Source organism: Aethalodelphis obliquidens, unplaced genomic scaffold (assembly GCF_003676395.1).
Source record: "Aethalodelphis obliquidens isolate GAN/ISIS:26980383/991018 unplaced genomic scaffold, ASM367639v1 scaffold15, whole genome shotgun sequence".
Lineage (NCBI taxonomy): Eukaryota > Metazoa > Chordata > Mammalia > Artiodactyla > Delphinidae > Aethalodelphis > Aethalodelphis obliquidens.
In genome coordinates this window covers 10,958,635-10,974,466 of record NW_020837959.1, presented here as the reverse complement: position 1 = coordinate 10,974,466, position 15,832 = coordinate 10,958,635, and the positions used below count along the sequence as shown (strand labels likewise).

Sequence of the window (15,832 nt, the reverse complement as noted above, 5' to 3'; positions counted from 1 at the left end):
AGTATTTCATTGTAGTATTACAATACTATGGTTTGCTGAGCTGTTTCTTGCTTGTAGGGCATCTAGATTGGTCCCGATTTTTCTATATTGTAAATAACTTTGCTAGAATGTATTTAGCAGGAATTCATTGCATATTCACAAATTACTAGGTCAAAGGCAAGAAGCAATTTTATAGCTCTATTTAATACCACCAGGTTTCTTTGAAGAAAGGTAGGTTTGATTTACAATGCCATTAGCTGAATGATTCCATGTGTCTTCACAGTATTTTATAGTTTTTATTTATCAAGTTAATAGCTATGTGATGGTACCTAAACATTTTTTAATGCTGCATTGCTTTTGAGGTTTCTCTGTCTTTCAATTCTCTTATTTGTCTTATTTTGTTAGTTTTTCAAACCACAGTATTAAAGAATTGAACCATGGTATTCCTTTCTGCTAGCATTTTAGTTTCTTAAGCTCAGGGGATAATATGTTGACTGCAGTAAGTAGAGTAAGCCTTGGTCAGAAGTGAATAGCTAAATGTGAAGTTACCTTTAGATTGAGTCTTAAGTGTGCTAAGTGGCATTCTAATGGCTGATAACTGAAGATTAGTGAGCAGTTCACCCTTGCTGCTTTTAACTTTCAAGCAATTATGTAATGGCTTGTCAACATGAACAACTAACTATAGAAAACATTTGCCACTTTTTTACTGTTTGATGATGTGTGTGCATGGACAGATCATGTTCTTAGATGAAAGAGTAAGATTTTCTTTCCTGTCCAGTAAGGAAAATGACCAAATATACCCCCCTGGTGTTTAAAAAAAAAAAGTTTAAATGGATTAGTTTAACAACTTTTTTATAAAAAAGAAAATCAGAATCACACTTTTAAATTTCCTTCATCAGTAGTTACTTTTAGAAGCTTTTAACAAATTCTGTGTCTATTATTTTGGGAGCAGTTGCCTATAAATATGGAATTAGTCAAATTTAAGAAAACGGTTCTAAATGTTGCTCTGAACAAACACAAGAATGAATGTATTATTTACCTGTTTTAACTTGACCATAGAGATTTTGAAGATTTTGAAATATTTAAAGAAAAAATATAATTTACATGTGTACCTAACAATATAATTGGTATATATTTATTGATATTTAGTTTCATGTTTTCATAGTTTTTTGTTTGTTTGTTTGTTTTTTGCGGTAAGCGGGCCTCTCACTGTTGTGGCCAGGCGGACTCTCAACCACTGCGCCACCAGGGAAGCCCCATAGTTTTTTTCTGGAAGAAGAGCATTGATTCTTAGCTACTGGAAAGTAATCAGTGTGTGAGGGTTACTGATATTGTTTCAGGTATGAAATCTGGCATTGGAAAGAATGACTTTGGATAAATTCACGTTCCAACGATTGTTCTTTGTTCCTGTGAAAAAGTACATGGAACTGAGTTAGAAGGTTTGCATTCAGAAATTAAATTTTCGAATAAAACTATTTTAAAACTGTGATCGTTCATTATAGTGGATGTGAGAGCTAGGATTAGGAAAGCAAGCGTTGTTGATACAGATAAAATACTGTCCTACTGCTCTCTACAAAGGGAAGCCCTTTTCAAGAGGTGTGTTCTTGAACATCTGAAACAAAACCACAGACAGGTGCTCCACATGCAGACACACCTAAGTTCTAGAAACTGGTCTGAGCTCAGTCAGCCTTAGAGCCCAGTTCCCCAAACCCCTACTTCTATTCTTCCTTGCAGTTTTCTATTGCAGTGTCCTCGTAGTAAATGTTGTACTGTAGTTAATTGTAGCTACCTAAATATATGCACTCCACAAAGCCATTGGCTATTGCCATGAAAATTAACTAAGTGTTGATGAAAGGCTTTGTAAGAAATTTGTGAAATATATTTTTCTTTGTTCTTCTTACTCTCACCTTTCATACCTATTTAGTGCCCTTTGCTAATAACAGTGATAGAAACTACAATTTGTGTACTTTATGTGTGCCAGTTATATATTAATCTTAGTTAATCCTCCAACAATCCTGTGGTTTTTAGATGGGGAAACTGAAGCTGGGTAGGATGCAGTACCCTCTCAAGCAAACATACCTCATAAGTAGCGAAGCTAAGATGCAACTCCAGGAGTGTCTGAGTCCGAAGTCTAGGCTCTTCACCACATTGGGGTACTCCTGGATCTTCTAGGCTGAGCGCCGTACCTCTTCTCCTGCCCTGTCCTGCAGATCCTGGGCTGCTTGTAATCCTGGACTTGCACAGTTATTGCAGTTACAACAAAGAGCTCTTTACCTATGTCATCAGTTTTTAACCAGTCACATTTTATGTTTATTCCTTTCTTTGATACAGTTTAAAGTTGAAATTTTATTTTTTGATGGGAGGTGGAGGAAGAACCTTAATATCTAGGAGATCAGCTTCTGGGCATTGTTGGTCAGGTAACTCGAAGCTCATGAACATCCATTTGTGAGTTCCAGCATTTCTATTGGGATTTTAAAATTATATCTGAGCTAAGGTTTTCCTTCTTTGGACTTTTTCCCACTGTGGGCTTCTCCAATATTAAAGTAATGGAAGCTTCCATAGTTTTCCTTTTCTATGGCTGTACCTTGGTATCTCAGACACTTTTGTGACTAGTCACTTGCTTTGATCCTTGTACAAAGTCACATTTCTTCACTGAGATTTCTTTCTACCTTGAAAAACAGTTGTACGTGTCGGTTGGGACATACATGATGGCAGTTGTAAAAGCAGAATCAAAACAAAGGAACAAGGAAATGGGGGGAAATGCAGTACTATAGCATGGCATGCTTTGAAGTAATAAAATAGCGTGTAGTTGTGACCAAAGTTGGGATCAGAAGTAGAGTGGGCAGTTGGGGACTAGAAATAAAATTGTACATTTGGGAGGAGAAGGATTTAGAAGGGAGATGATAGAACTCTAAATTAATCAAAAGCATTTCCGTAAAAGGTTTCTTAGGGTGGTGTTGTAACCATTCTTGTTCCGTCTGTGTCTTGCTTTAGAATTTACAGTCTTGCTTTAGGATTAATCTGTACCTTTCTTACAATGGTTAATGTCACAACTTTTCATGCTTGTAATAACTCATTTTGGGACAGTTGAAAGTGGGAATGTGAAGAAAGTAACCTTTAAGGCTCTTTTGAGTCATGTAAGTGGTATCTTGGAGTTGGCTATCTCCAGAAGGAGATGCACGTAATTAACTCTTGGATGGGGAATAAAGAAGATGTTTAGAATGGAAAATGACCTTAAAGTTAATCAAATATTGCTCTCTTACAGCGATTGCTATTTTAATAAGAAAACTAAATCCCACTAGCTACCCTAGGAACACATAAATAGCTTTGCCACTTTTCCCTTTTACTTCCTTGAATGTGTGCCCTATCTCCGCATCTGGATTATAAATTCTTTGAAAGGCAGCCATTCATGGGTTTTATATTATTATGGCATTCACGGTTTCTAGTACAGGACATTATGGGCTTTGAATAAATGTGTTGATTGAATGAATTTCCCATGGTTTTTCAGGGTTTTTTGTTGTGAATCTTCCTGGGTTTTCACATATATTGCAAATTCTATTTCCCCCTATTTATTACTTCTTTTGAAGTCATCTTTCCTGCTTCTAACATCTCCCACACTAAACTTTACTCTTTAGTCTTTATTTCTTATTGCTTTGATTTGGCTTCTGTCACTTCATAATATGACTAAAGTCTACTCTCATCTTTAAAGCCTTTTCTTTTTCCAACTTTTAATTGTGACAATTTTCAAAATTCAAAAAAGTTGAAAGAATAGTATAATGATCACTGTATATCCACCTAGACCCTTAGAGCCAACAGTTGTTTATGTTTTCTTCTATTTGTTTTATCTGTGTGTATATTTATATTTTTTAGGGACGAATGTCATGTTTGTAACATACTTTTGCCCTTCATGAAACCACATAAACTCACTAGCAGTCTCATTTCCTTTCTTCTTTCTTGTTTTTAACATTTGTCCTACTGTCATATTACGAGGCTCTCGTAATATTATTTTTATAATACTTATAATATTTTTGAAATTTTCCTCTTTCACTATAAGGGTCAATATTTAAAAGAGTGTTGTAAATGTAGCATATTTACAAATACATTGTAAATTGTTCTATTCTGTGTTAAATTTATCAGTTTAAATTTACAATTCTTAGCATGTTTTAAATGAGATAAATATTAAATTTTCAAATTCGCACAGTTTAAAAAAGGAAGAATGAATGAAAGTGCTACAGAAATAGCCAAAATGAACTGAATATCCAAGGTGTGTTTTGATTAGTTCACCAAGCGACGGAAAAAGGTCCACAATTTAGTGGTGATATCTATGATGGACCAACTTTCCTGTAAAAGTAAGTGTGGAAAAGTGTCAGAAGAGACTGGAAGGAAGAAAAGTGGAGGACTGAGAGCAGCAAAAATTAAAAGTGGTAGCAGCAGTTGAGTTTACTCACTTTTTTGAGCCAGCAGTCCAGTTTTTGAACTTATTTGTCTTAAAGTAGAGCAAGTAATCCCTAGCTCATAAGGTTACTATGAGAATTGTGCTTGATAATTATTATCTTCCCTTTCCCTAGACTGATAGCCAAGAAGGGAGTAATGAAGAGGCATAAACAGTAGATCAGAAGCCACTGTCCTTAGTGTCCTTTAATGGGAGGGAGGAAGGAGGGCCTCTCACAGAAACCCTCAAGGTTATCCTTATACTAATACATATTTGGATTGAGGAAGGTCCAGCTTCTCTAAAATAATAGGTAATAATAGCTATCTTTATCTAGCTTATAGTTAAACATTTAACTTATAGTTATTGTGTGCCAACTATAAACCAGCTTCTATATCGTTTCTGTTTTATTATTACGTCATTTATTCCTCACATTCAAAATTACTTGCCCATAAGCACATATTTATTAGCAATAGACCTAGGATTTGAAATGAACCCAGCAGTCTGACTCTGTTCTCCCTCCAAACTGAAGTTGTGTTCTCTGTTTATATGCTGTGTGTGTTAAAATTAGTTTTGTTTTTAGGTCAAAGATAATGTGAGAAGAATTGTTTTTGAATTTTGCTGTCAATATTTTGGAAAATTTTGTGGACAGACCTTGATAATTGTAGACATCCTTATAAATCACACAGGAAGGCTGAAACATGCTTCTTCAGTGACGTTAACATTTTTGTTACTAGGAGTAGAATTTGAAGCTACTTCACCAGATCAGGAAAAGTTGATAGATACGGTAAATTTAATGGGGAGTTGATAGTAGACAAAATGCCAAGTGTGAGAAGGATAAAAACTAATAATGTACAAATAAGAAAATAGGGAGGGAGGGTGTGTGGGTCTTTGGGCTATAGACTGAAATGGAATAAGTGTGGTAATAATCAGTTTAAATGATACTAAATTATATAATCAGAAGACTAGCATGGTGTCTAAAAGAGAAATTTTCCTGGCTTCTAGAGTTTGCTTCAGAGACTTAAAGTAGACTTAGAGGGAGCCAGTGAATTTGATGTCTAAAGTTTTGACAAGATTGTTTTTTAAAAAGGTTAAATTGGAATTTCAAGTGGTGTGGGTTAGCTTAAGGGCGAGCGGAGGTAGGGAATAAACCATGGGAAATAGTAAAAATGGAGACAGACTTCCAGAAGTCCCTGAGGCTAATTTGGATCTTAAATTTAGCAAAAAGAATGAATGTGAAATGTTTTAATTAGCTAGTAGTATTAAACTCTTGTATCAACATAATATAAAGCCACTGGGAATATACTTCCAGAAGCTCTCTTAAAGTTATATGAGAGAACAAAAGGTAGTAAATTAATTTGGTCATGGACAAGTTAAAGTATATTTGAAGAAAAAGTTAACAATTATATATTTGAGGTGATGAACTTTAAACTATCAGTTACAGAACATTGGAAAGAGATGAAGAGTGTCATTGAAGAATTTATGCTTTTGGCCAAAAAGGCTAATGAAAAGTAACAATGTCATTCTATACATATATGAAGCTTTGATGTCTATACCTTGAATTCTGCCTGTAATTCTCAGTGCTATACCTTTTAAGAAAGATGTGAGAGTAGGGCAAGGTCCCGAGAAAAGCAGCTGGCATGATCAAGGAGATAGATGATTCAAAAGATTAAGACCTTTCCGTTTTGAAAGATTAAGACTCAAAGGAGAGATGAGAGAAGTCAGAAAATGAGAATACGGTTTTCCTTCAATCTTACAATCCTATAGCTAAGAGATGTACCATGAAACTTCAGAGAGAACATCATAGGCTAAGCAAAAATTCTTGCCTCATCCATTGGGTAGAAATGGAAGAAACTTTTACCCTAAATTTATATGCTCCTCAACAGTGTCCTAAAAATTTTTTTTAAATGGCATCAAGTCTCTGAACCTTTTGCCCTGTTTTGGGTTTCCAAAGATATGAATTTAAAGAACATTGAAAAATACCTAGTAAACAGAGCTCAAGGATGAACTAGGAGTCCAGTCAAGCTTGCTGTCTGTTTTGTAGGGTCCTCAATCTAAGAACTGTGTTTACATTTTTAAGTGATTAGAAAAAAATTAGAAGAAGAAGAATATTTAGGGATGAGTGAAAATTACATGAAAATCAAATTTCAATCCCCATAAATAGTTTTATTGGACTACAGCTGGGCTCATTCACTTATGTAATGTTTGTGGCTGCTTTTGTTCTACAACGGCAGAGACTGCTTGTCCAGCAAAGCCTAAAATATTTACTCTCTGGCCCTTTAAGAAAAAAATTTGCCAACCTCTGGGATAGACTAACATTCGAGTTATTTTTCCAAGTAAAGGGAAGATTGCAATGACTAGAGTAAAATATTAAGTATATGAAGAGGGTTTATAAAGGGTACTAAGCAGCATTTTATTCTTTTCCATTACTGTGCTGTCCCATATAGAAGCCATTAGACGCCTGTGACTATTTTTTTAAAATAAATTTATTTATTTTATTTATTTATTTTTGGCTGCATTGGGTCTTCGTTGCTGCGTGTGGGCTTTCTCTGGTTGTGGTGAGCAGGGACTACTCTTCCTTGTGGTGTGTGGGCTTCTCACTGCGGTGGCTTCCCTTGTTGCGGACCACAGGCTCTAGGCTTGCAGGCTTCAGTAGTTGTGGTTCGTGGGCTGCTCAGTAGTTTTGGCACACGGGCTTAGTTGCTCCATGGCAAGTGGGATCTTCCCGGAGCAGGGCTCGAACCCATGTCCCCTGCATTGGCAGGCGGATTCTTAACCACTGCGCTACCAGGGAAGTCCTCCTGTGACTTTTTAAATGTAAAATTAAATAAAAATTTAAATTCAGATCTTCAGCCACACTGACCACGTTTCTAGTGACTAATGGCCCCGTGTGGCTAGTGGCTACTGTATTTGACAGAGCAGATAGAGTATTTTCATTGTTTGAAGTTCTACTGGACATTGCTGCATAATAGTAAATACTTACATAGTACTTTGTGACAGGCATTGTTCTCGACTCTTCTCAAAAACCAGTTGCAACAGGAATTATTATTACCTCCATTCTACAAATGAGAAAACCAAGGCACAGGGAAGTGAAGAAACTTCCCCAAGATCACACAACTAGTAAATGTCAGAGCCAGGATTTAAACCCAGGCAGCCTAGCTTCAGAGTCTGTGTTCTTAATCTCTTTGTACTGAGAGTAAGGAATATGCTTAATTGTGGCACAAGGGAGTTGGCTTATGTGATGAAAATGTGGATCTGTGGATTTTGACACTCAAAACATAGAAAGTTGTGTAGAGTATAATAGGTGCATTCCTCCCTAGAAAGAAATCTAAAGATGTGAACTGGATTAGCTTTTTAGGAACTTTCAGTCTTCATTAAGATACATTAAATAGGGCTTCCATGGTGGCGCAGTGGTTGAGAGTCTGCCTGCCGATGCAGGGGACACGGGTTCGTGCCCTGGTCCAGGAGGATCCCACATGCCGCGGAGCGGCTGGGCCTGTGAGCCATGGCCGCTGAGCCTGCGCATCCGGACCCTGTGCTCCGCAACAGGAGAGGCCACAATGGTGAGAGGCCCGCGTACCGCAAAAAAAAAAAAAAAAAAAAAGATACATTAAATAGAGCGCTTGGATTCTGGTATATCTTCATAGCAGTGTTGACCCCTTATAATTAGTGAAAATTATTTTGGCAGAGTAAGCTATCAACGGGGAATTTTGCCTTCACAACAGTTATATAAGTTTGTGATAATTACTCAAGCATTCTGTAAGCTTAAATACCATGTCCCATTATCTTCTTAGTCAGAAAGACCAGTGATATAGTCTTCAATATTTTGTACAAGGAGACACAGTTAAACTTTTTTTTGTGTTTGAGACAGTGTTACCATTGAGTTGAGTTGTCATTTTATTTCAGTACGGTTTTAGGGGTTTTATGTGTGTTTTCAGTACCGTGTACAAAGGCTAATGCCTTCCATTGTATATCATGAATATTGGATGGGCATTTTAGTGGATGAGCAGTGTAGTCTAGGCATTCACTATTCTGAATATCATTAAATTTATTTGGTTTCCTTTATTTAACAAATACATAGCACTTCATGTATTCGGCATTGTTTGACATACTTTATAAATGTTAACTCATTTAATCCTCATACCTCTGTGAGGTAGTTACTGTTATCCCCATTTTGCAGATAAAGAAACTGAAGCACCCATGAGGAAACTGAGATGCTAAATAATTTGACCAAGTATAAGTGGTAGAGCTGGGATTTGAACCCAGGCAAACTGGCCCCAGAGGTCTTCTTTTGCCCACTGTGTTTTGCTGTTTTTCAAATGACAGTGTATTATTAGTTTTTGTACATTGAACATTTTGTCTCACTTTTGGAGTATTAACAGGTATAGAGGACTGCTGACAGCACTAGTAAATGAGATCAAAATGGCAAATGTGGCTTTATGCTCTTCCAGGTAGCCTCAGATCAGAGTCCAGAGGCAGCCATAGTGATCTAACCCTGTAAAATACAGGTAAACAGCTCCTATTTAATTGTTTTTGGTTAGTACCAAAAGTACTTCAGGGCACAGATTACTTACTGACATTTTCATCTGAAGAATTCTGTATTGAGTAGCAATGAGCCCCTATTGGGAGAGTGGGTACCTGGGTACAACTTCCTTTGGAACTTCAAATATACGTTGAAGAAATCCTGGGAGCTTCAGTAGGAAGGTGTGGCTTTGAGTTAACCCATGTTTCCTAGGAAGTTGATACAGCTTTTCTCCCTCTCCTCTGTTGTTGAATTTGATTTGGTCTTTATGAATTTCTTCTCTGTTACTACCTTTGTAGTTAAGCATTCTCAAATTGATCAAAGCAGTCCTCCAGAATTAAACCGTGTTGTCATTGTCTGTCTCCTGTCTGCTTAAGAGCATGAGATTGTGTTTCTAGTACAATTGATCTAGAAATTTCTTACCTACCTGGCAACATTTCTTTTTTTTTTTAATGGTCCCAGGGTGTTTAATAGCTAATTTACTATCAACAGGCATACTACAATATGTTTCTAGTCTTTTAATGAACAAGTCTGCAGTATACATTCTTATACATGATCTCTTGTGCACACATGATTTTATTCACTAGGAGTTAAGTTCTCATAAGTAGGATTGCTGGGTGGAAGAATGCATGTATTTTGCTTTCCGAAAGGCTGTAACCACTTCACATTTCAAAGAGCCACAGGTGATATAGCTTTTGAAAACTTTTAGCCAGAGTTTAGTGGTCTCATATTGAATTTAATCGCAGATGTGTCTCAAATTCATATCTCCAGATTTTTTTTCTGAATGCCATGACTGTTTATCCTTCTACACTTAGGTATCTCAAAGGCACTTTAAACAAAACATGTCTAAAGACAAACTCACGATCTCTCCCCTCAAACCTAATCCTCTTCCAATGTCCCTTTTGTTACTTGTCAAAATCAGAAAATTAAAGCATCTCTCGTCTTTAAACTTAGGGCGTGTGTTATCTTTACTCTCACATAAAACCAATCAGTCCTATCAAATTTATTTTCAGAATATTTCTTGGATGCATCCATTTCTCTTTTTCTTCTTCTTGACAGCATTCCTTGAATGCTGTGAGAATGTTTTGTGTTTTTTTTTAAATTTATTTATTTATTTTTGGCTGCATTGGGTCTTCGTTGCTGCGCACGGGCTTTCTCTACTTGTGGCGAGCAGGGGCTACTCTTTGTTGCCGTGTGCAGGCTTCTCATTGTGGTGACTTCTCTTGCTGCGGAGCACGGGCTCTAGGCACTCGCGCTTCAGTAGTTGTGGCTTGTGGGCTCTAGAGCGCAGGCTCAGTAGTTGTGGCGCACAGTCTTAGTTGCTCCACGGCGTGTGGGATCTTCTTGGACCAGGGCTCGAACCCGTGTCCCCTGCATTGGCAGGCGGATTCTTAACCACTGCGCCACCAGGGAAGCCCCGAGAATGTTTTTTTAAAACTGTTTAAAAATAAAAATTATCTTTGTGCTGCAGAATGAAATACTGAATTTGAAAACCAGATTTTTAAAAGCAATCTATATTGATGTAGTGAGTGATACCTTATTTAATTTAAATACTTATTTAATTTTTTAGAAATTTTTAGAACTTAAAGCATTTAGAAACTATTGGAGACATTTGCAACTGAATATTATTTTATTGTAATTTAGATGCATATAAATCTACTCAGTGAATGGATTTATAAGTAATTCTTTAAAGTGAGTTGGATATCAAAATTTCTCATTTCAAAAGTCAAATTCCTTTTTAATGCTAGGCATGACCTAAGTTTTGGTCTCTAGTTGTTTATATTCTAATTCTGTGTTTCTTCATTTTCAGGCTGAAATAGAACTATTTGTGAACAGGCTTGACTCAGTGGAATCTGTTCTTCCTTATGAATATACAGCGTAAGTTTTTCAGCTTGGTTTTTATATGAAATTTTATGACTCATCAGAATTTTGTACATTTAGAACTTTTACTTTCTCCACAGTTATGGATAAATTCGTACGCATTTAAAAAATGTACAGGGCCTGAAAACATTTTTAAAAGGGATATTGTTTATTTCTAAGGTAGGGTTAAAATGTGAAATGTGATCTGTTGATGTCACTTTGCAATGCAACAGAAGCACCAACGAAAACAATGAATTCCTTTTTTTACCTGACTGGACAAATAGCCATTTTGTTTTAATTTTTTTGATTATTAAAAAACCCACATAGTTTTCAACAAAATCCATATGTCCCACATAATCAATCCCCAGAAATAACTGCTTTGTTGTCTGCCGCCTGCATTTTTTCTCTGCTTATTCTAACATACACAACCACATTTATACATTTTTTTAAAAATTTATTTATTTTTGGCTGTATTGGGTCTTCGTTGCTGTGTGTGGGCTTTCTCTAGTTGTAGCAAGCGGGGGCTACTCTTCGTTGCAGTGCGCGGGCTTCTCATTTCAGTGGCTTCTCTCATTGTGGAGCATGGGCTCTAGGCGCACGGGCTTCAGTAGTTGCAGCACACGGGCTCAGTAGTTGTGGCTCATGAGCTTAGTTGCTCCGCGACATGTGGGATCTTCCCGGACCAGGGATCAAACCCGTGTCCCCTGCGTTGGCAGGCAGATTCTCAACCACTGTGCCACCGGGGAAGCCCCATTTTTGTTTTAAATGAAAGCAGGTTTATATATTTTATTTGCACCTTGTTTTTCTCACTGAATCTATTTGGACATCTTTTCTATATTAATACACAGATACCTCGGTCTTTTTAGTAGCTGTTTATTATCCCTTTGTAGAGATCATATAGAGTCTGTGTATGATTTGTTTCACTAATTCTCTATTTATGAGCATTTCATTATTTCCATTTTTTGATATTATAAAAATGCTGCATAAATATCCTTTGTTCATTTGAGCACTATATTCCATATTGGGTATAAAATATGTTCCTAAATTTTAGTTGGCTTCTAAATTTCTCTGGTATCTAAGAGTTTTGAAAGAAAATATGTTTACTGTAGAAAACACACACAAAAAGTTTGACTATCCTACAAGAATCCATGTGCCTAAACGTGTAAGAAGAGAATACAAATTTCATGAATGAATGGACCATAATTTATGTAACTTTGGAGACTTTTTCTAGTTTTTGTTTTGTTAAATAAACAAATCTCTCTCCTTAAATCTTTGTGGCTATTCTTGGGAAAACTCAGTGAATCTCTTATATCCAGTAGATGGAGAATCTTCATTTGGGGACTTCCCAGCCCCAGTTTTTTATCACCCAAGATTCATCTTCCTCTTAGGGATCTAACTGGTCTGTAGCCATCACTGTGCCGGTTTCAACCATAGTGACCATGGTGAGCACAGAACTGCCCTTTAATATTCTATAGCAAGGCTGAAATTAGGCTGTAACGTTCAAACAAAACTTTATGAAAACTTGGTTAGTAATACAAGGAAATTATAGCACAGAGAGAAGCTTACAGCTGCCTGGTTATGGCTTCTCCACAGCTCCATGTTCTCGGAGGGTCTGTCTAGCCTGCTTTTCATGTTGGCCAGTATATTGGGATGAGACAGAAACCCATGTAGTTGACACATCTTCTTGAAATGGCATTAAGTAAATATTTGAATTAGAAAGATAACAAAAGGAGGTGAGTTACGCAAAATTCCCTTGAAGACTAGGGTGTAAATAATTTTATCATTGAAATGAACAACAATAAATTATAATGTGTCAATTTTTTTAATTCTATAATTTACATCTTAATAAAAGTATTATTTAAAAATCAAAGCATTCTAAGGCATAATTTTCAGGTGTTTTTTTTGTTTGTTTTGGGGAGATGTGGTACATGGAACTTGGAGTAGGAATATATTTCTTATTCATCTACTTAGAGTGATCAGTACCTAATCTGTCCTCTAGGTTGGCTAGGGGTTTGATATCTCATTGCTTCCTTTTATGCTTAAAAACTTAAATATTCTTGCCCGCAGGTTTGATTTTTGCCAAGCATCAGAAGGAAAACGCCCATCTGAAAATCTAGGTCAGGTATTATTTGGAGAAAGAATTGAACCGTCACCATATAAGGTTTGTATTCTGTGTTATATAAAAGTTATTTAGTTGCATCTTTTTTCTTTTTTCTCCCCACCTTGTAGAAAAGCCTGTGATAACTTAGCTAAGAAGGAATTCATTTCTCTTTTGCATCCAGAAAAATTTCTTAAAGTCACAGTTTAGAAGTATCCCTCCCCTTCTCACGATATGTCATAAATAAGTTTGTTCAAAGGAACATTTCCTACAGTCAGTATTATATCAATAAATGATAAGGTGGTGGCCTAAAAGTGCTCAGACTCCCTGCCTCACCTTACAGAGGGACCTGGAACCTAGCTTTCAGTTATGAAGAGTTGTTCCAGTAACTTCATTTGGGAACAGAATCCCTAGAATTTCCCTATTAGCAGATAAAGCACTACTTCAGCTTTCCCATTGGGTTTTGGGGAAGCTAACCTTTCTGTTTTGATCAGTGGAAGTATATTTGGTACATCTTTGATACATTTTTAGGACATCAGTTGAACCAAGCTAAGCACAATATAAGATATTCTCTTCAGTATATGTACTTCATCATCCAAAATTATTCTGCCTTTTAAATCTGTTATCTTTTAAGCCTGTTATCCTTCTGAATTTCACAGTCCCCTATTCATTTTATATCTGCTCTCCTGCTGCACAAAGAATAATGTATCTCTCTCTTTTAGAAAAATTAAACTAGTTTGTAATAATAATGTATCACCGTATACAAAACTAAATGATACAGACTATAAAAAGAAAAGGAAGTTTCTCTCCCCCCGCCGCCCTGTTCCACATCACAGTTTCTTGTTAATCTTTCCTGAAATTTTCCATGTACTTACAAGCATATATAAATAGAATTAAATGTGTGTGTTTATGTTTTAAAATATTATTCTGCACTGTGCATTTTTCTTTAACTCTCTGTGGGCATCTGTCCATGTGGGCATACTCATTTCAGTGACTGTAACCTGACCCCAGCCTAACAGCTCCCTCTCTTGGTGTCACACCCGTCTCTTCTGTGACCCCATGATTAGCTGCCTTGCCTGCTTTCTCACTAAGCACCACCTTCTGTCTCCCTTGGCCCTTACTACGTTGAGCATCTGTCCAGCAAATCCCCAAAAAGCCTCGGTTAGTCCCATTAACCTCTTACTCCAGCACCGTATCTACACCGTGAAGCACTGGGGGAAGACATAATTGTACACCTTTAATTCACTACAGGTTCATAGTTTTCAACCGTAAGTATGTCCTCTTAAAATGTTTTAATTTGAGATTTTCTACTGTAAAGATGCCAGAGTTTGTTTTTTTTTCCAAAGACAGTAGATTTGAAGACCTAATGAGATGAAGTCACTGGGAAAGAAGGAACTCAAAATATATGGACATGGGTGGTATTGAGTAGGGCAAGCATATTAATTGTATAATATTTCCCTGATGTGATATTTTAAAAGATTACTTTGGAAATTGTTGCATTCTTTTTATAGCAGAGGGTGATTTTCAGCATATTTATTAAATTGTATAACTACCTTAAAATACTCCTTTGGTCTCTCAGTCCCATCTTTCTGTTTATTTATGCCTTGATCTTAAGAAATGATGGAAGGCGGGAAGAGCATCAGTAACACCTTCAGTGAACTTGAGGGACAACAGGAGCCTCCAACAGTAAACAGCAAAATATGCAAATCCACAGAGAAGTTTTGTCCCTTTGGTGTAGACTTTAAAGGCAAATTACTTTAGTAGGATTCTACTCAGGGTTCGTTTATTTTTATGTAAAGATTATGCCTTGCTTATGCAAAAGACCCTTCTTTTAGTCCTAGTGCTTTTTTTTTTTTTTTTTTTTGACTGCGTTGGATCTTTGTTGCTGTGCGCAGGCCTTCTCTAGTTGAGGTGAGCAGGGACTGCTCTTCCTTGCGGTGCGCAGGCTTCTCTTGTTGTGGAGCATAGGCTCTAGGCATGCAGGCTTCAGTAGTTGTGGCTCACGGGCTTAGTTGTTCTGCGGCATGTGGGATCTTCCCGGACCGGGGCTCGAACCCGTGTCCCCTGCATTGGCAGGCGGATTCTTAACCACTGCGCCACCAGGGAAGCCCAGGCCTAGTGCTTTTCAGATTTAATTTTGTCCTAGGAGTTGAGGTAAAATAGAAGAACGGAAGGAGTGTTTTAAAATGGAGAGAGAATGTGCACCTAACATTTTCCCGGAGTTTTCTAGAATTTTTTAGGATCAAGATTTGTGCTAAAACAAGTTCTTTAAGCCCCAAGCTTAAAGAGACAGAGCAAGCATTTCTTAAGATCAAGGCATAGGTTAACAGAAACATGGGACCAAGATACCAGATTTTTTTCCCCAAGGCAACCATAAATGTATTGATGTATTTTTCAGCATTGATTTCAGTATTGATTCTTTATCCTTTCTTTTCAAAGAATTTTGCCTTCTTTTAGATCTGCAGTAAAAATAATAGTAGCAACAAAACAAAACCCCAAATCTGCTTTGCCATTTTATCGATGACTTTTGTTGAGGTCAGGAAAAAAACTGCAAGATATCGTGTGCATTATGTGAAGCTGGAGCCACCTATCATAGGATCATAAAATCTCAAGTCTAACCACTCATATTCACTCATTCAGTCAGTTAACATAACTGCTGAATGTCTTTCACGTGCCTGGCACTGTGGTAGTTGTGGGGTACAGCAGTGAACCAAAAAAGTCTCTGTCCTCATGGACTTCTATTCTGATGGGGAGAAGGAAACAAAACGAATTACTGAAACACATGTGTGTCAGTTGCTGATGAAAGAACTATTGAAGATAAATCAGGGATGGTGGATGGAGAATTTTCAATTTTAAATAGGCCAGAGAAAGGCTTACCTGAGAGGTGAGCAAAAGACTTGAAGCAAGTAAGGGAGTGAGCCATGTGAATTTGTGGGGAGAGGGG

At 36.9% G+C, this 15,832-nt stretch overlaps 1 protein-coding gene across 2 annotated transcripts in view; it reads left to right on the top strand.

The window, feature by feature from the left end:
* The window catches only part of TM9SF2 (transmembrane 9 superfamily member 2), a 57,656-nt gene that overhangs the window by 3,018 nt on the left and 38,806 nt on the right, over window positions 1–15,832 (top strand). For both annotated transcript variants that reach the window (XM_027115906.1, XM_027115907.1), the window contains exons 2-3: window positions 10,741–10,808; window positions 12,858–12,951. In XM_027115906.1, the coding sequence (XP_026971707.1) occupies window positions 10,741–10,808; window positions 12,858–12,951 (162 nt within the window). The remainder of the gene's footprint in view (window positions 1–10,740; window positions 10,809–12,857; window positions 12,952–15,832) is intronic.